The sequence below is a fragment of the Zootoca vivipara genome, chromosome 4, assembly GCF_963506605.1.
Source record: "Zootoca vivipara chromosome 4, rZooViv1.1, whole genome shotgun sequence".
Taxonomy (NCBI): Eukaryota; Metazoa; Chordata; class Lepidosauria; order Squamata; family Lacertidae; genus Zootoca; species Zootoca vivipara.
The window spans coordinates 47,813,029-47,837,280 of record NC_083279.1 but is presented as its reverse complement, the minus strand read 5'-3'; the positions used below and the strand labels follow the sequence as shown (position 1 = coordinate 47,837,280).

The window sequence follows — 24,252 nt, the reverse complement described above, 5'->3', positions numbered from 1 at the left end:
CATGACAAAGCCGCTTCTGGCAAACCAGAGCAGCACACGGAAATGCCATTTACCTTCCTGCTGTGGCGGTACCTATTTATCTACTTGCACTTTGGCGTGCTTTCAAACTGCTAGGTTGGCAGGAGCTGGGACCAAACAACGGGAGCTCACCCCTTCGCGGGGATTCGAACCGCCAACCTTCTGATCGGCAAGCCCTAGGCTCTGTGGTTTAACCCACAGCACCATCCACGTCCCAAATTTAACTCATAGTAGACCCATATAACTTAGTAATTAATTTCAATAGGTCTTTTCTAAATAAAAAGTATTGGAATACCACCCATATAAAATAAAACATGCAATTAATATCTCACTAGGCCTCCAAACAAATATCCAGCACTAGAATACCATCAATGTTGACTCAGTATTCCTTTGGAGTAAAAATAAATTATGACCCAGGAAATGTAGACATAGTTAGTTGATATATGTCACAGAATTACATATAGGACTGCAGTATATAGACATTTGCAGCTCACATGGGACCTGTCCTGTGTGTTGTATTCAGTTTTTCCCTTCCAGCCTGCTTACAGTAGTAATTGTAAGAGCTACAACATGCTGCGAAAACAGGATATCAGCTTGTGTCAAAAAGATCGGAGGAGGTTTTGAGGTTTTGATTTTTATCTTCACAGACTCTGCCTCTCCACTTTTTCTCTGTGTGTTTGTCTTACATGCTTTCCCAAAAGAGAAAGAGAAGAGATGGCGGAGGCCGAGACACCGCTCTACGCCAAGATCTTGAACAAGTACAAAAACAGAACGACCCAGTCCTTACTGGAGCCTCTTTTGGCTGCTGAGTTCCCCGTACACACAGCGTGAGTACCTCTGGAGTTAACAGTGCCATAAAGCCCTCTCTGATCTGTTTGCAAAGTTTTATCTGTAAGCTAAAAGACTGTGTGGCGCCATCGACATCACGGAACATCCCCTTCTGTATTGCAGCAAGCTCGGCTCTTGGGTTGGGTATCACAAGAGACTTATGGGTATGCTTAGACTTTCTGCAGCCAAACCTGTTGAGGGAGATTATTTGGCATAGTTTTACCATAAAGTCATGATTTATTGTATTGACCAATACGTTGCCCCTGCATGTTGTGTCAGATTTGCCACGGCAAGAGCTGTAAGAGAGCCTGAAACCCCGGAATAGTTGGGGGGAGGGGTGTTTTATTTTAGTTTAATTTTAGTTTTTATGGTATATTGTGATTTTATGTTGTGAGACCTGTGGGTATAGGGCTGTATACTACAACAACTACTACCACCACTAATAAATGCACTATGAAATAAATGACTCCTGTGGGGAATCTCAGCTCTCAGGGTGCTTAATAATAATGCTAACAGTAATAACTGTAATATTTATAATTTATGTGGCACCTGCAGCTAAGCTCTCTACACAATGCTTTTAAAAGATAGGCCTTCCCTGGTGCCTTGCAATGAGATCCCTAATCTAACTAATGTTGCTTAGTCATGTCTCCTGGTGGCATTCTGAGGGAGGCCTAGCTGGAGATAGCTTCTACACAAGCTGGAGCAGTAACCATTTTTGTGGTGATTTAAAATTCTGTGGCACTGGAACGCTGAGGTGGTTGGAACAGCAGAAGGACTACGGTGGGCATGTGATGCACATACAGTGGTACCTCGGGTTACAAACACTTCGGGTTACAAACTCCACTAACCCAGAAGTAGTACCTCAGGCTACAAACTTTGCCCCAGGATGAGAATGGAAATTGCGCGGTGGCGGTGCGGCGGCAGCAGGAAACCCCATTAGCTAAAGTGGTACCTCAGGTTAAGAACTGGTTCAGGTTAAGAACGGACCTCCAGAGCGAATTAAGTTCGTAACTGTAAGTCCATGTTGCTCACTTGAAAGAGGATAGAAATGTTGAGGGGAGTATACCTGCAATTCACTGTTGTTGTTTTTTATGATAGCAGCAGCCGTGCAATATGTTTCCAAATTATGGTTCCCAAATGAGATCTGTGTGTCAGAGCAGCTCAAATTGAATGCCACATTTGCTTGCTTTTATTCTTTCCTACTGTGCTGCCTATATTTATAGGCTGTCTTTCTGCCAAAGCACTCAAGATGGCTTACAGTTTAAATAATGGCTTGTGATTTGAAAGACATGAGAAAAAGGAACAGGAAAAGAAGTTACACACGTTCTGAAGTTACACACTCAGGATTTTCTTCTGATCCCTTTTGAAACTTTGTGTCTCTAGTACTTGGGTAGCTGTGCTTATTTCTCGTATGAATGGAGCTGTATGATCACACATGAGCAGTGTTTTTACAAGCAGTGTTTTGCATGCACAACATTCAACACGGAAACATTTTGCAGGTTTGCCACTTTTCAGTGATCTGGTATGGTGTCTGTAATGGTAATCTAAAGAAGTTGGAGTTCTTGATTGAAGCTTACACAAAAAATTGTAGAAGGCGAGAACTCTGGCCACAAAAGTAAAATTGTGTTGGACTAATAGTTCGAATGATTCAAATTTTTCAAATAGTCTCTTATTATTATTTTTATTCTTTTCTTTTCTTTGATTCTTCTTATTTATTTCTTGAAGTTTATATGACAGGTGAAGTAGTGCGCCGGGACAAGGCCCTGTTTCGAAAATTCTTCTTCAGCAAATAGTCAACATGTACTTGAAGTCAACTCTAAGCTACCATAAGAGACTATTGCCTTCTACAATTTTTTTTTTGTAATGGTAATCTGGCACGTAGAAATTAATCAGGTTAAATAGTTCAGGGAGGTAAAGTGATGGAGAAAGCTTCACCAGTTTAATGTCTTCATGTCAGGCTGCTTTTAAACTCACAGGAACAAAACCATGAAGAGAGGGAAGAGGATGACAGCCAGAAGAGTGGGTGTAATGTTTAAGCATATAAGGCTGCAACATTTAGTTGATTAAAAGGTCTTCACATAGATCTAAAAGTTTCCCCAGTTAAACAGGAAATCGATTTTTAAACCTGAACTATTTTTAACATCATTGCTTACCAAAGGAAACCACAACAGCACAGGAGATGGAGATTGTACCTGAGAAGAGGCACCCCCCTTTCCCTGTCATGTAGGTCTCTTTTAACCAAAACAATGGGCGCTTCTTTCTTCATAATGACAATTGAGTCATTGACAAATTTGTGAGAACGAAAGTATTATTGACTAGGGGTAAATGAACGTGTCAATTTCGATTTTCTAAGTTTCTCATTTTTCCAATCTTATATTCAGTTCTCCATATTTCTGCTGCAACTTGCAATTATTATTATTATTATTTGGAAAAAAATCCTAATGAATATCCTTTAGCATTTTATGGTGGTTTTCTAATAAACACATGTTTGTATATAGTTTTGATTAAGATATACATTTTTCCAAGCAATTTTCCAGAATAGAATGCATTTTTGTTATTTTTCCACTAATGTATATGGGTTGGGTTGGTTTTTTTGCACATTCCTCCCTAATGTATGCATTTTAGTATATATTATTTAGCTGGAGAACTTAATCATAAAATTCTGGGAACTATGAATTTTGAGAGATACCTGTGTTTCAGATTCTGTATTGGTTCAAAAAGTGCAAATTAGATCATTTCTTATTAAAACATGAAATGAATTGGATTTCTCATCCATCTCTATTATCAATTCACGAGGCCGTTCTCAACCTCCTGTCAGTCCAGCTGCAGAGGTCACATACACACAACTTCTCTGTCTCAGCAAAAGCCATATTTATCCATTGTAAACTCCTCTGTGGACTAGGGATGGGGAATATGGGGCCCCCAAGATGTTGTTGGACTACAACTCAATTTTGCTTGATCGTTGCCCATACCGGCTGGGGCAGATGGGAGTCCGAGTCCTACAAAATCTGGAGGCCTACAAAAGCAAACCTTTCTACTGCTGTTATCCCATTTTTGCTCATCATGTCTCTTTGGGGGTTTGCTGAATCTCATGGTTCTTTGTGTCTGGCAGGGTTGGAATAGCAAAACTGATCAGTTAATGAATCAAAACCCATTATGCCGAATCAACTACAATTTCTTTATTCAGGTGGAAGTCCTGGTGTTTGGAAAGTGGAAAATCTAACAACTTGTTAAAACGCAAGATAGGCAGCCTTATTCTTGGTTTCAGAATCTAAATTTAGCTGATGCAGTAAGCCATTATGTTCAGAAAACTTCCCCACAGCCAAATACCAGAAGTGCAGCATACTGTTCAAATGTGATTGTGGCTTTGTTCTCACATAGTGGGTTCATTGTACTTTCCTCAGGCTAAAAGCTTTGGCAGCTACTGGGCAAAAGACAGCAGAAGATGCTGCAAAGTGGTGAGTGTGTAAAAGCTGTACTTCTCAATGATATCTTTTGCGGGGGGGGGGGGTTCCCCTAAGACTGTATCTGACATTGTAGGAAATGATGCTACAAAATCGCAGCAAACTCAAATATATATTTCAGTGATGGAATGAGAAAATTCAGTATGGCAGTATGTTAGATTTACTATCAATCCCCTGCCCTGAGCCTTCCTCCCTTGGGGATTCCCCAGCTGTTGCCTCCCACCACTCCTCTGCAACAAGGCAGGGAATGACAATGGTGGCTGGCCTGTTAGGGCAAATGGTGCTGTGCCCCACCAACCTCAGTCAGTTCCAGCCAGCAGTACAACCTCTTTTAGGATGGCGGACACCACTCCATCCTGCAATGAAATGTTTCCCACAGCCTGAGCCCAACTAGTCTTCACCACCTCTGCTAAAAAAAGAAACTGGTGGGGAGTTTCCCGACCCCTTAAGATCTTCCTTCCTTCTTCCCTTCTTCTTTGACAATCGCTCATAGCCGAGTAAGATTGTCTTCCATAAACAAGGTTTTAAAAGTGAGTCTGTAAGTGACTGTGGAGGCCAATTCTGGATCCACACATCCTTCCATAGTGGGGACATAGGTTTCCAGGCGGGAGTTGATCATGGTGAGTGTGCCTTCCTCTTAGCGTGTTCCTCCCTTTCGTCCTGATTTCGAGCGTCTTCAAAACCCATGACCATAGCTGCCAAGTTCTCCCCTTTTTTAAGGGCAATTCCCTTATGCTGAATAGGCTTCCTCGCGAGAAAAGGGAAAACTTGGCAGCTATGCCCATGACACCTTTGGTAAAGGCTGTTCTCTAATTGAAGCACTCACAGGCCAGTGTTTCCCAGTTGCTGGTGTTTATACTACATTTTTAAAGATTTGCCTTGAGAGAGTCTATGAACCTCTTTTGTTGACCACCAGCATTATGCTTACCATTTTAAAGTTCGGAATAGAGTAGTTGCTTTGGAAGATGATAATCAGGCATCCACACAACATGACCAGTCCTACGAAGTGGATGTTGAAGAATCATTGCTTCGATACTGGTGATCTTCGCTTCTCCCAGTACACTAGTTTGCCTGTCTTCCCAGGTGATGTGTAAAAATATTCGGAGACACCGTTGATGGAATCTTTCAAGGAGTTGGAGATGTAGTTTACTGCTCACAGAGCTACAGTTCTCAGCAATCTTAAAAAAAAATGGTTCCCAGGATTTGGGGGTGGGGTGCCATAGTGTGGGTGCAATCTATATGTTTAAAATGCCCTGCATCAGGTCCGGCACATCCACGAGGAGAGGTGAAGCAGCTGCCTCAGGCAGCGGAAGCCCCCAAGGCCCAAGCCCTCCTGTGGGTCCCTCACCTGCCCTGCCATTACTGCCAGAGAAGCAGCGCCAGCATCTTTGCCCAATTTCTGGTGAGATCACTTTGTACCACCTACATAAAGTATGAATCAGCTCTAGCAGAACACCGTCATACGTATATAACTTCATCTCTACATTGCAGGTTGCATTCTCACTACAATGATCCCTCACTGGAAGACCCAATCCCTCAGGAATATGCCCTTTATTTGTGCCCGACGGGTGCTTTGTATGACACACTGATGGAATTTTGGAAAGAAAGCAAAAACCAATGTGGGAAAAACAAAGCCCATGAAGTTTTCCCACACATCACACTTTCTGAATTCTTTACGGTGAGTGAACAAAGTATTCATTGTGATGACAATGACTGAAGTCTCTCGATTTCAGCCAAGAGTCAGCCCCAGAACCTATTTGCTGGGCTTGCCATTTTTTAATCCATCCATTTTTGCTTGGTTGTGTGCCTTGTCCATCTATTTCCAGTGTTCAGGAATGAGTGTTGTTGCTTACTTAGCCAAAAAATACTGCCGATTTACAAGTGGCAGGTATCAGTCAACCTGGGGAAGCTCCAAGATTTGCAGAAGTGCCAAAAGAAAAAAGAAAAAACCCTTTTTTTGGGGGGGGGACTCTAAAGGGAGGGAGCTAAAACTGGCTAATATGGGGTTAGCATACTCAGTGGCCCTGAAAGGTCAACTGAACATTTTGAGAGTGTGTGGGAAAGCAGGTGGGTGGATGACCGTAATGGAGTCTTTTGGAAGAGGAAATGGCTGGCTTAAACACTTAACACTGCAGAGTTTCGTTGCAGATCCTACTTGTAAAAAATGGTGCAGTTTATGAATCCATTGAAAGGCTGTAACTAGTGGGTTTTATTCCAGTGTGAAGACCAAAAAGTTGATGGCTTGTACGAAGCCTTGAAAAGAGCAGGCGACAGGTTTTCTGGTTACTTCCCGGCAATCATTTCCTTATCACTACACTCCTCCAGCACCTACATTGGCTTCTTTGTTAGCGACGGCCCTGCAAATGTCCTCAAGTCGTTTGCTGCAGCTTTTGCTTCAGAGGCTATTGTTTTAGCAGGTAACTATTTTGACAAACTCATTGCCACTGTTGAGATTTTCCCTGTTTCATGTTGGCACACGTAAGCAGAGAAGCTGCCCTCTCCATTTCAGTGTCACGAAAAGTTCTGCAGGAGTTTGCATATTGTAAAGGCCGTCTTTTTTTCCTGACATCAAGCAGCACCAGGCAGCCCCTTCTTGTGTGTAGCTTTCTGAGTGCACTGGAGCCTGCACGTGTGTAACTGCTTGTATGTACTAGGGCTGCAATCCTACCAACTTAACTGGAAGGAAATCCCATTGAATTCAATGGGTAGACACCCATAGGATTGCACCATAAATCGGAGCTATAATGCATTTTTTAAAATGACTTTTTAAAGCATAGTATGAAAAAAATTCAACTCTGGGAATAATAGAGTGAAAACTAATTTCATCCTTCAATACTATTTGACAGTTGTTGTTGTTGTTGTTGTAGATTGCTGTGTAAAACCTTCAACAAAGCAGCTCCATCTTACATTGGCCAACAAATTTTACCCTCACCATCAAAAGACTTTGGAACAACTGGCGAAATCAGTCAATTCTAAGCAAAGCTGCCAGTGGACAGCAGTTCTGTATTCCAGAGATATGCGCTTTGTACATTACCAGGTGTGTACACTACAAGATACTGAGGATGTGCACTGACCACAAGGTTTTCCTTATATCTGTATCTGTAGTTTTGGAAAGTAACTTGATCTGTTTTGGATCCTCTCTGTGTCTTTCCGGTTCAGTTCATTATTTGGAATCAAATCAGATCTGTTAAAAACAAAGTCCTACTACGACCCACAATTCAATATTATTGGGTATCTAAAAATGGCTCTACTCCCCATTCCCCAATCACAAGTGGGTGAAATTTGCAGGCACAGCAACCCTTTTTGAGTGGGTTAATTGTAGGCAGATACGTTCAGGGGTTTGATACAAAGCACCTCTAAAGTTTAATTTTTTTAACAATAGAAAAGCAAATAACCTTTTTATTTTCTGTAGTACTGGATGGAATTTGCCAGCAATGTTGCCCCATCTGAGGAGTTGACATCTGCTGAATTTCAGATTAATAGCTGCAGTTGTCCTCCTGCAAATGCAGGCTTTACTCTTTCAGGGTGGGGGAATAATAGGATGTAGATATGAGAAAAGGGAGGGGACATGGGTGGCGCTGTGGGTTAAACCACAAAGCCTAGGGCTTGCCGATGAGAAGGTCAGTGGTTCAAATCCCCACAATGGGGTGAGCTCCCATTGTTTGGTCCCAGCTCCTGCCAACCTAGCAGTTTGAAAGCACATCAAAGTGCAAGTAGATAAATAGGTACCGCTACAGCGGGAAGGTAAACGGCGCTTCCATGTGCTGCTCTGGTTCGCCAGAAGCGGCTTTGTCATGCTGGCCACATGACCTGGAAGCTGTACGCTGGCTCCCTTGGCCAATAACGCGAGATGAGCGCCGCAACCCCAGAGTCGGTCACGACTGGACCTAATGGTCAGGGGTCCCTTTACCCTTTACCTTTATGAGAAAGGGGCATGGATCCCCAGGAAAGACTAGGTTGGGGAAAGTGCAATCCCTCAGGAAGGACTTTGTTATTCCAAGAGGAAGAAAATGTTTTTTTATTATTATTATTACATTAGGTATTTTGTGGTTTTATACTGTAAACTGCCCTGTGGTCCTTGGACGAAGGGTGATATATAAATTAAGTAAATAAATAAATAAATAAATAAGGCTTGTTGGTGGGGGATGGGCTTCTGACACAAACCTTAGGATTTGGAGGGAGATATCTCTATTAACTTGCATAAATCCACATGAAACACTAACAGTGTTGAATTCCCTCTTCCACATTGCTATGATTTGAATGTCTGGGGGAAATAATTCACTGTGTTTAAAAGCTAGACCTGTCCATTAAAATGAACTATCTGTCACCTCTCCAACCCATCTCCTCCCCTCTCAAGCTCTGGACATTTCCCTAGTTTTGGTTTTCATGTGTGCTTTTGGACAGCTGAAGCCACTTGGAAGCTTAAAGAGTCCCCAAGTTAAAATTGTGGTTCAACTCAGAAATGTGAGAAGACTCTCTGAATAAATTAACACCCATACTAGATACCTTACTCTTTGAAATTGGAAAGAACTTTCTGTGGGTGTTTGTTTTGGTTAGATATAGAGTGCTCACCTTCGTGATAAGCTTTTGGCAATGGATCACTTTAATTTCATTTACGAAACAGAAAGATATCCTTTCTTTTAGTCTGGCTACGTGGCATTCTACTCTGAAAAGTCATTTTGCACGCCAGGAATTTTCTTGGAGAGTCCCAGATCCTTTGCACAAAAGAGAGGTCTCGGATTCCAACATTTCCCTGTTTTGCTAACAATGTTTATGCCAGGGTTTCTCAGACCACTGATAGATGTAGCACTAGGGGTAGGTGAAAATTTCAATTCAGTTCACATTTAAGGGAATTTGCACTTTCAAAACAATGTGTGAACCACAACACAAATTTGCACGTCTCTGAATTTTGCAGTGCAATTCTCCAGCCAAGTAAAGTGTACAAAATGCATATGTGTGCGTATAAATGCGTATATTAGTGAATGTAACATGCAAAAAAAAGGCATTGTATTAGGGGAAATTGCTTTCAAAACTTATTAAGCAAATCTGTGTATTCTAGGAGAATATTGCACTAAATTGCTGGTGAATTTTCATGAGTACTTTTTTTTTAATGGTAATTGATATTGAAATGTGGGGAATTGAACTTAATATTGGAAAAGTGAGAAACTGAGATTAATAAAAAAATGACATATTCACCCATCCCTGGTTGTTGTTTTTTACTCCCACCCATTTTTCTGAATTAAAGCTGCACTTTAGCCTTATACCAAAAGAGATCTATTTTTAGTGTGCATTGAGTGAATATACAGAGAAGAATATATGAAAGGCAGAAGCAGCTTTCTGTGTGGGGTAGAACCTCTATGTTAGCTTCCTGGCAAATGGATCATTGTAGCTTACCAGGAGGGAAAGGGGTCAGGTGTCAGAGAGGTCAGTACAGTGCAAATGCCCTGACAGAGGAGCTGGATTGGTTTCGTCAGTGCATTTGCACTGCACCAACTACCTCAGCCCTCTCCAGTCCAGGAAACAACAGTGACTCACCAGCTAGTGCAGCAGTTTCACCCTTCTTGGTAAGTTGCTCCACTGAAAAAGGCTTTTAACCTATTTTGTGATAAGCAGCTGTTTTCCATGACACATCATATTAACATAATCAGATAACTGCAGTTATACCATGAACAGTAAAGCCTGTGAGCGTCTCTTTCATTGAGCTCTAAGGCAGGCATCCCCAAACTGCGGCCCTCCAGATGTTTTGGCCTACAACTCCCATGATTCCTAGCTAACAGGAACAGTGGTCGGGGAAGATGGGAATTGTAGTCCAAAACATCTGGAGAGCCGAAGTTTGGGGATGCCTGCTCTAAGGTTTCTCCTGTTACAAATATAAACTGATTCAATGTCTCAAATATAGTTGAAGCAGATGCCGGAATGTCTCTGCTTTTCCTGGATCTGACAAAATGTATCTCACATTATTGTTCTCCTCTTTTCTCTCTCTCTCTCTCTCTCTCTCTTTTTTTTTTAAAAAAAATCAATTTCTCTTAGCTTTTGAGGGCCCTGTTCCAGTATAAGCCTCAGAACATTGATGAACTGATGCTGAAAGTTGGGGATCTGGTTTATGTTGACCGGGCAAAGCAAACTGAAGTTTGTGAAGGCTGGGTGATTGGCATCTCCCACAGAACTGGGTGCCGGGGATTTGTTCCTGAAAATTACACAGAAAAAGCCAACGAGTCAGATACCTGGGTCAAACACAGGTTAGTATTTTTTATGGCATATGTGCAAACTATTCCATATCATTCTCCACTTGTATAAGAGTTGAGTTGTATTACCCTTCACTTTTAGTTATTAAGTCAACCCTGTGCAGACTGATCACTGTATAATAGACAATAATGTAGTATTCCACCATGCTGCATAAGTGCTGGAGAAACTGCACTAAGTTCAGGAATTATTAGCAAAACAGCCAATGAATAGAACTGGGTCCAGACTTTAGATCCCTTATGTTTAGCATGTCAGTGCAGACTCATATAATAGAAATAAAGGCTAGTTCTGAAGTCTTACCTGTTTTGTTATTTTGGAGATTTCCTGCAACACCGATATCCAAAACAATTGAACTTTGGGGCATTCCCACCACATGTGGAGGTATGTTCCTATGCAGGTGTAGCCTCTCCAACATTTAGATGAGGTTTCTGGGTGTCAACAGTGCCAGCTTCCATAGTGTTAGGTACCATATATATATATATATATATATATATATATATATATATATATAAGTTTCAGAGTGAGTAGTTCTCTTCATTTGGCTGAGATGGATTTAAATGGTGGTTTAGACCACATTTTAGATCATTGGGTAGGATTTATTTCGTATCGTATGTCATACACCGTCTTTCTAAGTGCTCTAGAAATTATCAAGTATCATATTTCAATGTGCCTTAGAAGCTAGCATTCTTTCAAGATGTTTGGAAGACTAGCCATGTCTTACTTATTAAGCACTCTAGAGGCTAGCATTAACTTTCTCAGACCTAGAGATTAACACAGTCTTTCTAACAAGGTCCTTCTAACTGCTTGTTTTTCTCCCACACTCAGCTTGAATATTTGTAAATAAACAGATGTCACACAACCACCATACATCTCCATAAATCACAAGGAAAGTGGCAATTTAAGAGGCTGCCCTCTTTACCATGTAAGAAAATTGGGAGCACAATATAGCAAATATACATTGGCTATATTCATAGATTATTTATTTCTACAGTCTGCCATATTGTCATTCAGAAAACCATTGTGGGCTCAACCTTCTTTGCAGAGGTCAGTGGGTTTGGTCAGCCTGGGGGTGGCCTTAATGTCACATAGCGTGGATTTTGTGTTTGGTTTCAAAAAGAAGCGTGAGCCTGGATTTCTCCACTATTTTATTATCCCTCTCTCAGTCACTGTCATCCAACTTTCTTTTACAGAGAATATATGTTCACTCTGCAGTCTAAGAATAAAAATGAGTCTTGCAATAAACTGAAAAACCCAAATCCTTTGCCAAGAAATGCAGGCAAAATGCTTCCTCTTCAGGTAACTGGCTTTTGAATGTCTTCATCCTAGGGAGTGTGTATGAATGCTAGTGAAAGAAAAGCTGCTGTACAAAATAGGTTTGCGCAAGTAAAATTTTAGACAGTTTTGGGGTTTCAACATCACATGAAGTGTAACATAAAGAAACCTGCCTAGGCAGAAGGATTTCTGTTTTCAGAAGTGAACCAGTTTTCAAAACCTTGGGGAAGAGATAGGGACCCTGTGGCCCTCTGGGTGCTATTGGACCTCAATTCCCATCACCCCCAGAGCATGGCTGTTGGTCAGGGGTGATGGGAGCTGTAGTTCAACATCTGGAGCAGGGGTCAGCAACCTTTTGCAGCCGTGGGCCGGTCCACCGTCCCTCAGACCATGTGTGTCAGGAGTATGGGCAGGAGTCAGGCTCTGGGGCCTGTAGTGCTTTGCAGGACTGGGGCCTGCCTCAGCTTATGCTGGAGAAGCAAGGCGTGGCCACACAGGTGAAGACCTCAGCTTGTGCTCGAGAGGCAAGGAGTGGTCACTCAGGTGAGGCCACTTGATGCCTCACTGCACCTGGTGGCAGGAGCTGGGAGGGATAAAAGCTCAGCATTTCCCTTCAGCTCTTTGCCACAGCAACACTATCCCTGCCTGGTTGCATCTGGCTTCTTGATCCTTGCTCCGTGAACCCTTGCCTTGCTGACGTCTTGATCCTTGCTCCATGGACCCTTGCCTTGCCGACGTCTTGATTCTTGCTCCGTGGACCCTTGCCTTGCCGACGCCTTGATCCTTGCTCTGTGGACCCTTGCCTTGCCGACGTCTTGATCCTTGCTCTGTGGACCCTTGCCGACGTCTTGATCCTTGCTCCGTGGACCCGTGCCTTGCCGACGCCTTGATCCTCGACCCTTGTACCTTCGCCTTGCTTCTTGTTCCTTGAACCTTCGCCTTGCTTCTTGTTCCTTGAACCTTCGCCGTGCTTCTTGTTCCTTGAGCCTTCGCCTTGCTCCTTGCTCCTTGCTCCTTGGACCTTCGCCTTGTCAACGCCTTGCTCCTTGACTCCCAGACCTTCGTCTTCGCCTCTGCCTTGCTCCCTGACCCTGTGACTGCCTGCTGCTGGACCCTCAGCCCTGCACCTGTTCCTGCTTCTACACCACCATCTTGCCTCTGGTCCTGACGCCCGCCGACCGGACTGTGACAATGTGGTGGGCCGGACTATATTTTGGAAAAAAAATGTGAACGAATTCCTATGCCCCATAAATAACCCAGACATGCATTTTAAATAAAAGCACACATTCTACTTATGTGAAAACACCAAGCAGGCCCCACAAATAACCCAGAGATGCACTTTAAATAAAAGCACACATTCTACTTATGTGAAAAGACCAAGCAGGCCCCACAAATAACCCAGAGGTGCATTTTAAATAAAAGGACACATTCTACTCATGTAAAAACACGCTGATTCCTGGACCGTCCACGGGTCAGACTGAGAAGGCGATTGGGCCCCATCCGGCCCACAGGCCTTAGGTGGCCTACCCCTGATCTGGAGCATCGCAGGCTTCCTGTCTGTGCCTCAGGGCTCTCTTATGCATTATATTCAGATCTCCACAAGGCAAGCAGTTATTGTAGTCAGCGGGCGAAAGCATGTTGCTTTAATAGACTGTTTTGTACTCCTAGACTATGTCATCTTTTGGTGGATTTATCATAAAAGCAACCCCAAATTCAGAATCTAGCAACCGCTAGCCATATATCACATCCTACTTGTGAGCCTCTTAGAAGGAGCTGGTTAAATTCTGCTGGGGACAAAATGTGGTTTCCCCCCATATCTTGTTGGACTCCAGCTACCATCAACCCAAACCAGCATGGCCAATGGCCAGGAATGATGAGAGCTGTATTCCCCAGCAACTAGAGGCCCACATATTCCCCACTCCTGCTACACTATATAAGCCAGACATTGTTTTGATTTAACATGGAAATTCCTACATTCTTACCAGGATCTGAACTTGCACCATTTGTCCCAGTGACAAGAATGTCAGTGTCACTGGTTGATGCACTTAAAATTTATAGAGGTGCCATTTTGTAGAGACCATGCCAGTGCAGCATGGTGCAAATAATACTTCTGCGCATTTAAACTTCTGGTTATCTAAAAGTTTCTGTCATTTTAATGAGCAGAGTTGTAATGCAATTTCTTCCAGCTCCCTGGGAAAAGCACAGTCCCAAGAGGCCTCTTGATTATTCGCCATGGAGAAAGGGTAGATCAAGTGTTTGGGAAGTCTTGGGTCCAGCAGTGTTTTGATGCAGATGGTAAGAGGAAGGCTGGGGATCTGATACAGCAGATTTGACCTAAAGTAAGGTATCATATTAACAGTAATGAACAAACAAAAATGATTAGCCCATCTGCTCCCTGGAAACCCTGTTGAGAATGGAAATGATCTCTCTGTGAGTTCCCAAGTTGCCTTGAGTTTGAAATGGGTTCATCATGAATTAATAAAGCAGCATTTTCAGGGGCTGTGCAACTTATGCATCAGACTCTAAAATCAGTAAACTTAGGCTAAGATAGGGTCTGGAAATCAAGCCTTATGAGGAACAGTTGAAGGAGCTGGGTATTTTAGCCTGAGACGATATCAGATAGCCATTTTCACATATCTAAAGTGCTGTCACATGGAAGATGGAGCAAGCTTGTTTTCTCCTGCTCTGGAGGGTAGGACTTGAACCAATGGATTCAAGTTACAAGAAGGAATGTTCCAACTAAACATCAGGAACATTTTCCAACAGTGAGGGCTTTTCAACAATGGAATGGACTCCCTCAGAAGGTTGTGGACTCTCCTTCGTTGGAGGTTTTTAAGCATAGGTAGGGTGGCCATCTGTCATGGATGCTTTAGTTGAGATTTGGGCATTGCAGAGGGTTAGCCTAGATGATCCTTGGGGTCTCATCCAACTCTACAATTCTATGATTCAGTGACTCTATTGGATGGGTGGGGAACTGAGATTGTAGTAGTGGTAGCATTCTAAAGACACCTAGGCTATAATGGATTAAAAGCAAACCTAAGAAAAATAAAATTAGATTTGCTGTGGAAGTTCTAGCATTAGTTGTAAAAAGCATTCTGAATTTGTTCCAGGAAAATATCACCGAGCTGACCTCAATTACCCCACCAGTCTACCAAATCGAAAAGATAGCATCAAGAACTTTGAACATGATCCTCCTTTATCATGTTGTGGTATTTTCCAGTCTAGGCTAATAGGTAAGCTAAACAGAAGTTGGGACAACAGACAGAAGGGCTTGGTGGTTCAGATTTTCCACCAAGTCAATCAGAGACCATGCTGGCAATAGCTTTCCAGAATGCAAGGTGGATGTGCTATCTCACCATGAAGGTATCCAGCCACAATGAGCATGTCCACCATAACAGAAGGGATTTAAGTCCAGTTCATACTGGATAATACAGGTGTCCTCAATCCATAATCTCACCCTCATTAATGACAGCAATATTTCTCACCAGAAAGTAGCATCTCGTTTAACCAGAAGCCTGCATGAACCAAACTTTGGTCAAAACTTAAACAAGCAACTTCTTCATTGCTGAATGTATCTGGGTGGGCCTTTGCTGAACAGGTGGAAGATCTTGGTCATGGAGAAGAGCGTTGCTCAGGGCTGGCCAAAGATATATTGAGGCAAAGGAGAAGATGCCCACACCAATTCCAAACCTAAGTTCAGCACTGGTGATGGGAAAGTGTTCTCCACTGTAACTGAAGGCTTCAAGCTGGCTTAGGCAAGCACAGGACATGGTGTGGTGCACACAGTTTTCTCCTCCAACCGAGGGAAATGACTGGGGTGATTAGGAGGAAGGGCCTGGGGCTGCTGACCACTTTTAAGGCTGAGAATGACCACCTCATTCTATGTAATAATGGTAAGGGCAGCAATGAATTACTGGATAATATAGCACTCTGTGAAGTGCTTGTGTGGGCCATGGAACTTCCATTTAATTTTACTTTCAGCTTAATTTTGGAAGAGCAACAACATAGCAGCTCACAAGGGCTGTAATGTGGGGCAACACTAGTAGATAGACAAACAGTAGCTCAGTGTTGAACAGAAATAGGCGTGAACATATTTCAGGCAATACAATGGCACCCTTTACAGAATTGTTTAACGAGAATCATAAATTTCAACTCAATTTCCACAAAGACTCTAGTAGTTCTTCTTCATTGCTTCTTAATTCAGAAAGTATCCCTGAATGAGTCCATCCATTTCAATTGTATATTAGAACACAAAACAATGCATATGGGAATGAAAGCTCCCGCCCGCAATCCATATGAACATGCTTTGCACCCATATTTTCTTTTTGTGGAGGATTTTTTTGTGCTTCTTCATTCCCAGGAGAAGCCCTGCTCGAGAAGGAAGTGGTCATTAGCTGTGTCTACTCTTCCCCAGCACTACGCTGTATCCAAACTTCTCAATATGTATTAGAAGGTAAGTGACCCTTTCTGACAGAAGGGATGTATGGAACCAATCAAGGCTGAAGTGGTGTGCTGGCATCTCAACTATTTTGAAGGAGAAGCATTTTCTCAGGGCCAGTTCTACCACCAGGCAGAGTGAGAAAGCCAGTTCAGGCAGTGGATTTGGTTTTTCTGTGAGGCTGTAGGCACACCATACATATAAAGCACATTATGAGGGGTTTTTTCTACAATCAAGTGGTATATAAATCTTATGAAATAAATAAATATTTCCCCCAGCAAATCCTGGGAACTGTTGTTTGTTAAGGGTGCTGGGAGTTATGTACTGGGGGAAACTACATTTTTTCAGGATTCTTTGGGTGCGCACACAGCCTTAATTTTTTACTGTGGCATTTTTACTGCTGCAGAGGGGGAACAGAGCTGTTTTTCTCGGGGAGAGAAAACAGACAGACAAAATAATTAACCTCTGGGACATTACTTATTCCAGATCACACCACATAAATACTTTCCATAAGACTTTTTGGAATGTTTATTGAATGCAAGATTTGGTCTTAAACAGGTTCTATATGATTTTCTTTGTTTTAATATCGGCTTTGATCATTGCAGGGCTTCAGCTGGAACAAAAAGCCAAGATTTGTATAGAACCTGGACTCTTTGAATGGACTAAGTGGGAGATAAGCACAGTTGTTCCCTCTTTTATGACACAGAGAGAATTGACAGAGGCCAATTACAGTATAGATACCACATACAAGTAAGCACTACAGTTACAGAAACCCAGTTATTGTATAATAATAATAAGCCAAACCATGGCTTAGCGCGAATGGGCAAATGTACAGGTTTCACTGCACTGCTTCCCCCAGTCCTGCTGCTGCCAAACCATGAGGCAAACCATGAGCATGTTTCCAGAATGGTGCCTAAATGTTGTGATGTGTGTGACTAAGAAAGAGTGACTACCCAGAGCTGAACCAAACACTTCTCTTTATGGTCATCAGAATTAACAGAATGTAGCAAGTGTGTTCTTACTCACTCAGGTAGGATAGTCTCTATTCATTATCAGATGTAGTATTAATCATTTAATACTACAGTCAGGAATTAGATGGGAGTAAAGGTAAAGGTAAAGGGACCCCTGACCATTAGGTCCAGTCGCGGACGAATCTGGGGTTGCGACGCTCATCTCACTTTACTGGCCAAGGGAGCCGGCGTACAGCTTCCAGGTCACGTGGCCAGTATGACTAAGCCACTTCTGGCGAACAAGAGCAGCGCATGGAAACGCCGTTTACCTTCCTGCCAGAGCGGTACCTATTTATTTACTTGTACTTTGATGTCCCTTTGAACTGCTAGGTTGGCAGGAGCTGGGACCGAACAACGGGAGCTCACCCCGTCGCACGGATTTGAACAGCCAACCTTCTGATTGGCAAGCCCTAGGTTCTGTGGTTTAACCCACAGCGCCACCCGCATCCCTTCCCAAGATGGGAGTACTGCAAGCCAACTTCTAAGAAATTCAGCCCAATTCTATTTGCTCCTATTGTCATTGTGGTTTAGTGGCTACTACAACATCCTGTGAAAGGCAGACCTGGAAATGGATGCTTCACTTATCTCTGCAAGCATGGAATAATTCCTTTGTTTGTGTTCCTTGCTAGAGCAAGGCTGTGCTAGAGCTAGAAGCCAAGAGCCCACATTTGTGTTGTTGGCCTGAGGACTAGGAGCCAGAGAAGAAAACCCATTCCTTGCTTCTGCCCAACTGAAAGCCAATTGTTGGCTGATAAACATTAAGGGAGGGCTGTTGCCTTTATGCCTTGCTTATGTACTTTCTGAAGGCATCTACAGTAGATGGCAACTGCTGGAAACAGAAGTTTAGATGAATTAGATAATTGGTCTGATCCAGCAGGGCTGTTCTTATGTTCTTAAGTCCTGTGTGTCTAAGTGATGCCCTTATTTATTTAACTTATATATTAGCAAAATGTCTATATCCCTTAACTGTAAGAAAATCTATAAGCTGCTGCTGAAGAGACAGCACCAGTGACTGGAACAAGCAAGTGGTATGGTATAAGGGGACTTCACTGAATCAAGGAGACAGGGTCTTCTTCGGCTTGGGCACCTAAGGCCAACTCTATGCTCTGTTACAGTATGCAGACAAGAGCGTAGAAATAAGCTCTTCCAGTGCAATAAACCAATGCCTCTTTTAATAAGCTAGACAGCAGAAGGGAAGCGTAGTCTGGTCTCCATTGCAACTAGGGTTGGCAGGGAGAGGGGTAGGAGAAAACCTAGATCTCTTAAATCAATGAGATAGTACTTCCATTATAGTGTATAATGTTGTTATATTATCTATGACTGGGGACCCAGGTGGCGCTGTGGGTTAAACCACAGAGTCTAGGGCTTGCCGATCAGAAGGTCAGCGGTTCGAATCCCTGCAACGGGGTGAGCTCCCGTTGCTCGGTCCCAGCTCCTGCACATCAAAGTGCAAGTAGATAAATAGGGACTGCTCCGGCGGGAAGGTAAACGGCGTTTCCGTGTGCTGCTCTGGTTCGCCAGAAGCAGCTTTGTCATGCTGGCCACATGACCCGGAAGCTGTCTGTGGACAAACGCCGGCTCCCTCGGCCTATAGAGCAAGATGAGCGCCGCAACCTCAGAGTCGGACACGACTGGACCTGATGGTCAGGGGCCCCTTTACCTTTACCTTATTATCTATGACTAAGCTTGATTTGCCCAAGGGGCATGTTATCTCTTACTCATCCAATACTCTATCATGTATGTCCTCTGAGGCAGACACGTAGACACAGGCACACTGTGTCCCCCACCTCCTAGCTGCTCCATGCCCCCTTCCATTTACTGAATGATCAAACTGAAGATGGGGGGGGGGTGATTTGCATCCTCATCCAAGCACTGGGCCCCACTTATCCTAGCACTGTGTGTACTTTCTTTTATTTTCATTTTGCCACTGCTGCTAAAATTGGTGAGATCTTCAGAGAGGCAAGAAAAAATGGCTCGGGGATCCAGATCAGACCCCCCCCCCAAAAAAAAACTACCCTTGATCTAGGCTAGTTGCAGAATATATCCCTGTGGAACGCCCTCCCAACAGATGTCAAAGAGGAAAACAACTACCAAACTACCAGACTTTTAGAAGACACCTGAAGGCAGCCCTGTTCAGGGAGGCATTAATGTTTAATAGATTATTGTGTTTTATTTTTCTGTTGGAAGCCGCCCAGAGTGGCTGGGGAAACTCAGCCAGATGGGCGTAGTATAAATAATAAATTATTATTATTATTATCAAAGTAAAGGTAACACATTTTAAAAAGAAACACATAACAAGCAACTGTTTGGGAAGAATCAAGAGCAATTGCTGCTAGTGCAATGATGGGTGTTAGTGGAGACACTTTAGAAGCAAAGCAGCTTAGATTCTACGTTTAATCACATTTCTGAACAATAATAACACCATATATTATAGGTACAAAAAGTTTGCACACTTTGTAAAAAGTAGTTATTCTTGCACTTTCATCAACCGTGCTTAGTCTTCTCTTTCTTAACCCTCTGTGGCAATGGGGTTCTGTGGTTCAGGGCAGTTTGCAAAACCTCAAACAGAACAGGAAACAATAACTAGCACAGGATCGATTGTAGTCTTGTAGCTTCCTCTTGGAGTCCTTTTGGCAAAAGGCTGCGGTGAATGATTCAACTGTGGAAATTGTTCAGCTGATAAAAAAAATGACTTTGGCTGACCATATGTGTGCTCTGGGAGGGGGTGGGAAAACAACTCTTATCTGTTTGTTGTATGACTCAGCACAGAACAACATCCTCAGCTTTAAAGGGAGTTGTTAGCAAAATCACCCCCCCCCCTCCTTTTATCAAAAAGCAGTTTTACAACAATGCTATTTTCCAACCCTTGGGCACCTTGGAAGGATAGAAAATTAATTAATAAAACAAAATCATAAAATAAATGAATCTTATAGAGGGGTTTTTTTTGGGGGGGGGGTTTACAAATCCAAACAACTTCTATACTTCTGTACTTCAGTGACCTCAAGGCAGCTAGGGCATGTTTTGCTCATCAAATCCCATAAGGTTGCGAGGAAGGCTTGCTGGAAAAATACTTTTCTTTGTTGTTTGTTCCCTTATCAAATCAATCCATTTATTACCGCCAATAGACCAAAACACAAGAATATCAGAGAAAAACAGATAGGGTAACATAAAAACTATTATATAAAGCTACAATCATTTCAAGCTAGTCCCTGAAGATGCTGTTTCAGATGCTGGGTTTTTCTCTTGTTCTCACCACTACTGATAGAAATTTAGGCACTAAGAGCAATACCTTTGGGGTTTTATCTTCCATCAAATCAATTACAAAACAGAAGCACATGTTCTATAGATTCTACCCCCTGTTTATAAAGGGGCTTCCCTTTATAACCACTGATCAGCTACATCAAGTCTCTTTCAAAGGTTCTGAAAGTGCCTCTTAAAGGAGGTTGTTGTTACTGCCAGTCAGCTTAGTAGCTACAGCAACCTCCTTTGACTTTTGGCAGGTATCATTCACCTGCCATCATGATAACATCCAGTGAGTGGTTCTGCCTACCTGTCAAAGTTGTCCCATACAGGGTTGGGGGAGATAAGGATCTGGCCCACTGGCTAAATACGGTTCCCCACTCATGCTCTAAATGAACAATTTCCTAAAACCATCAAGCAGGTTAAGTGATGGAGCCTGGAATGGCATTCAAATGTTCCAAGCCTAACGTTTCCTTCGAGCCAACAAATGTTAACCAAGTGGATTTCGTTAACAGGTGTCATTTTCCTCTTTCTTCTCTGATGGCATCCGAAGGCTATGAGGACTATGTGAACAGATGCTCTGCAAGTATAAAACAGATTGTCGGCTCCTGTGCAACCGAAGGTAACTCTATGGTAACTCTTGATTTCATTGCTTTAAATCTTCAAGGACAGAATCACAAGCACAAATTTGCTCTTTTAAAAAATGCCTTTATGGCAACCAAAATATAGGCGGGCTAGAACATATGCAGGCCTGAAAGTTCTCAAGCACCACTAGTACTCCTTCAGGGGTGGGGAAACCCAATCAGATGATCCAGATTATCATCATCATCATCATCATCATCTCCTCAGACTGAAGGTCGCATTCCTTTTTCAGCAACCTTTCAGGAGCAACATAGCAATGGTGGGAGGGGCCAGAAGCAAAAATGAGCAGCACAATGAATGTAAATTTTACCTTTCCACTGTAGGCTAGTTTCTACACACACTCCTCATACACCCCTCTTTAGCCTTCACCCAGGCAATCAAGTGCCATTGCTTGAACGCAAGGGCACATTCCAGCCTGGCAAAAGCACTCAAGGAGGTTCAAAGTAGCGCAAGTGAGATGGGTGGCTTGGGGAGAGTCCAAAGGGTTAGATAGGGAAATGTGGAAGGCTGCATTTGTGCTCCTGCAGCACTGAAGTTCCCCACCCCTGCACTACCTTAATAAACTACTCTAAGAAGATCCACTTCTAACAATAGGCACCATCCTGGTTGTTGGCCATGGCTCATCTCTAGATTCCCTCACTCGACCATTACTGGGCCTTCCTGCCAGAGAGAGCGGTGACTTTCCCCAGTTCATTCGAAAGGTAAGGCCCTCCCTGTCTGTTGCATTTATATCCCACCTTTTTATCCAAGGAGCTCAAGGTGGCATTTGTGGTTTTCCCTCCCCTCGTTTAATCCCAACAACAACCCTGTGAAGCAGGTTAGGATGAGAGGCAGGGACTTGCCCAAGCTCACCCCGTGAGCTTCAAGGCCAAGTGGGGATCTGAACCCTGGTCTCCCAGGTCACTTCCCAATATTCCACTGGCTTGAAATAACTTGGTTCTTCAGGCTTGTTTGCCCCTATTATGTGCATAATCATCAGAAATTAAGACTTTTCTTGCCATAAGGACCATAGCTCAGTGGCAGAGAACATCCTTTGCAATGCAGGTAGTTCAGGATTCAATCCCTGGCATCTCAAGGAAGGGCTGGGAAACCCACCCCCACCCCCCAAGATCCTGGAGAGTCATTGCCAGTGAAAGTCAATAGTACTGGGTTAGAAGAACCAGTGGTCTGATTCTGTCTAAAGCAGTTTCCTGTCTTTCTGCTCTGCATTCATAGTGTGATACATGTTTGCTCTTAGAAACAGGAGAAGCTGCCTTGTGTCAAATCAGACTGGTTGCTCACCTAGCAATATTTATTTCATTTCATTTCATTTCATGAAATTTAGACACCACTTGATTGTGAAAACAAAACAAAAACTCAAAGGGGTTTACAGAAAGATAAAACAAGAAAACTGAGGAAAAATTCATAACCGTACCTTAAAGCATACAAGTATTAAAACAGATTAAAATTACCTTAGCTTTCTAAGCATCTGTGTGGGCTTGTCTAAAGAAGAATGTTTTTAGCAGGCACCGAAAAGAGTACAGTGAAGGTGTCTGTTTGATGTCAATAGGCAGGAAGTTCCAAAGGGCAGGTGCTGCAACACTAAACAATAATGTTCTTACAAATGTGGAATGGGTATTATGTGGCACCTGTAGTGGTGCCCGTTCCGTCAATCGAAGCAGTTGAGTGTACACATGTGGGTAAGAGAACAACAGGAGTTCAGGCAGAGATCAGTCATTGCCCTCGCTTGATACCTAATCCTTTTAATTTGGAGTCAAGTGAACTATGCTTTCCCCCTTACCCTTGAGAATTACTAGAATTTGGCTGACAATATCCTTGGTGCTGTTGGTGAAGAAAGAGGGACCCACAGCATAATTATCAGATCCTCTGAGCCACTTTACACTGCTTAAATAACCTTCACTCCTTCAAGCCCTTGTGAGCCATTATTTGTTGCTTTCAAACGTCTCAAGTGACTTGCCCCTAACACTCTTGGATAATGAAAACTATTCAGTTACTAATGGTGGTGTTGGCTTATATGGGGGTAACTTACTTTCTTGCCCTAATAATAATAATAATAATAATAATAATAATAATAATAATAATAATAATAATAAACCATCTTGAAATCTTTTCTGCTTTACTAGATTCCTTCACTGGGCATGTGCTTCTGTGAAGAGCTTAAAGAAGAGAAGAAATGGCAAATGATTAAGCCACCAGTCAAGATGTTAACCCATGGAGCAAATGCTGCCTTCAGTTGGAAACACATCCTTCCGGACCATTAAGCAATGTTCATTCACTCTACTTGTGGATTTGTATTTCTGATTCAACAGAATCTCGCTGTTATTTCAAAACCTTGCTCTGCAGACTGTTTCTTGGTCATAGCCAAATAATGGAATGGAATAGAATTTGGGAATGGGCTTTTACATTTTACGTGAAATGTGTTTATGGTTTTTGTTGTTGTTGTTGTTTCTGTCTTTCTTGAAACAAGAAATAAAATCTACACATTTCACTTTTAACTGCATTTCTAGTGTAATAAAGAGGAGTGGAATTTCCTCTGATTCCCACACTTGCTTCCATCAAATAACTGCAGCAGTAATTAGATACGGGAACTGTTAAATGCCTTACAGTTCTTTTTTATGAAGCAAGAATAAAAGTATTGCTTTTGCTGTTGCAAAAACTGTACATTGCTGATAAGATCAACTTCACATTTCAGTTCCATATCTGCAAGTGATTTCCTGAGCTGGCATTTGTGTGATAAAATCATTATGACGACTACTTTAAATTCTGTCCTCACTTAAATTCTAAGATGAAGCATTCTACACACAAACACACACCTTCTCACTTCCATCTATAGACAGCATGTCTTCTGCAGACAAAATTCCATCTTCCCCTAGTCTTCCTCTCCCTTTCTTGCTCTGTCACAACAGCAGATGGGAAGCGTTCAGGACAGCTCCTGGCTAACAGTCACTTTGGAGTATAGTGTGGATTGGGTCTGGCATATGATTGTTGCTTTTAAGACTTACTGGTAAGTGTCCTTGATCCACACACCTATTTCTTTTACCCACTGTTGCAGGTCCAGACACAATGGAGCCATGGGCAGTGGGGTCAAGGCATAATA

At 42.7% G+C, this 24,252-nt stretch overlaps 1 protein-coding gene across 1 annotated transcript; it reads left to right on the top strand.

Annotated features, from left to right (window-relative positions):
* The first annotated feature begins 720 nt into the window (after positions 1–720).
* Positions 721–23,545, top strand: UBASH3A (ubiquitin associated and SH3 domain containing A). Its single transcript, XM_035116531.2, has 14 exons — positions 721–845; positions 4,251–4,304; positions 5,802–5,988; positions 6,529–6,727; positions 7,178–7,347; positions 10,341–10,549; positions 11,744–11,849; positions 14,012–14,120; positions 14,936–15,058; positions 16,186–16,278; positions 16,869–17,013; positions 21,029–21,135; positions 21,750–21,856; positions 23,279–23,545. Exons 1-14 carry the CDS (start codon positions 733–735, stop codon positions 23,414–23,416), a joined length of 1,860 nt encoding a protein of 619 aa, XP_034972422.2. The 5' UTR covers positions 721–732; the 3' UTR covers positions 23,417–23,545.
* Positions 23,546–24,252: the final 707 nt, after the last annotated feature.

Bases quoted from the DNA above. Each gene is read 5' to 3' on its own strand.
- UBASH3A (XM_035116531.2), top strand. From the start codon at position 733: ATGGCGGAGGCCGAGACACCGCTCTACGCCAAGATCTTGAACAAGTAC. The intron at 7,348-10,340 runs GTGTGTACACTA...AATTTCTCTTAG, and splicing joins TGCGCTTTGTACATTACCAG to CTTTTGAGGGCCCTGTTCCA. The intron at 11,850-14,011 runs GTAACTGGCTTT...AATTTCTTCCAG, and splicing joins GCAAAATGCTTCCTCTTCAG to CTCCCTGGGAAAAGCACAGT.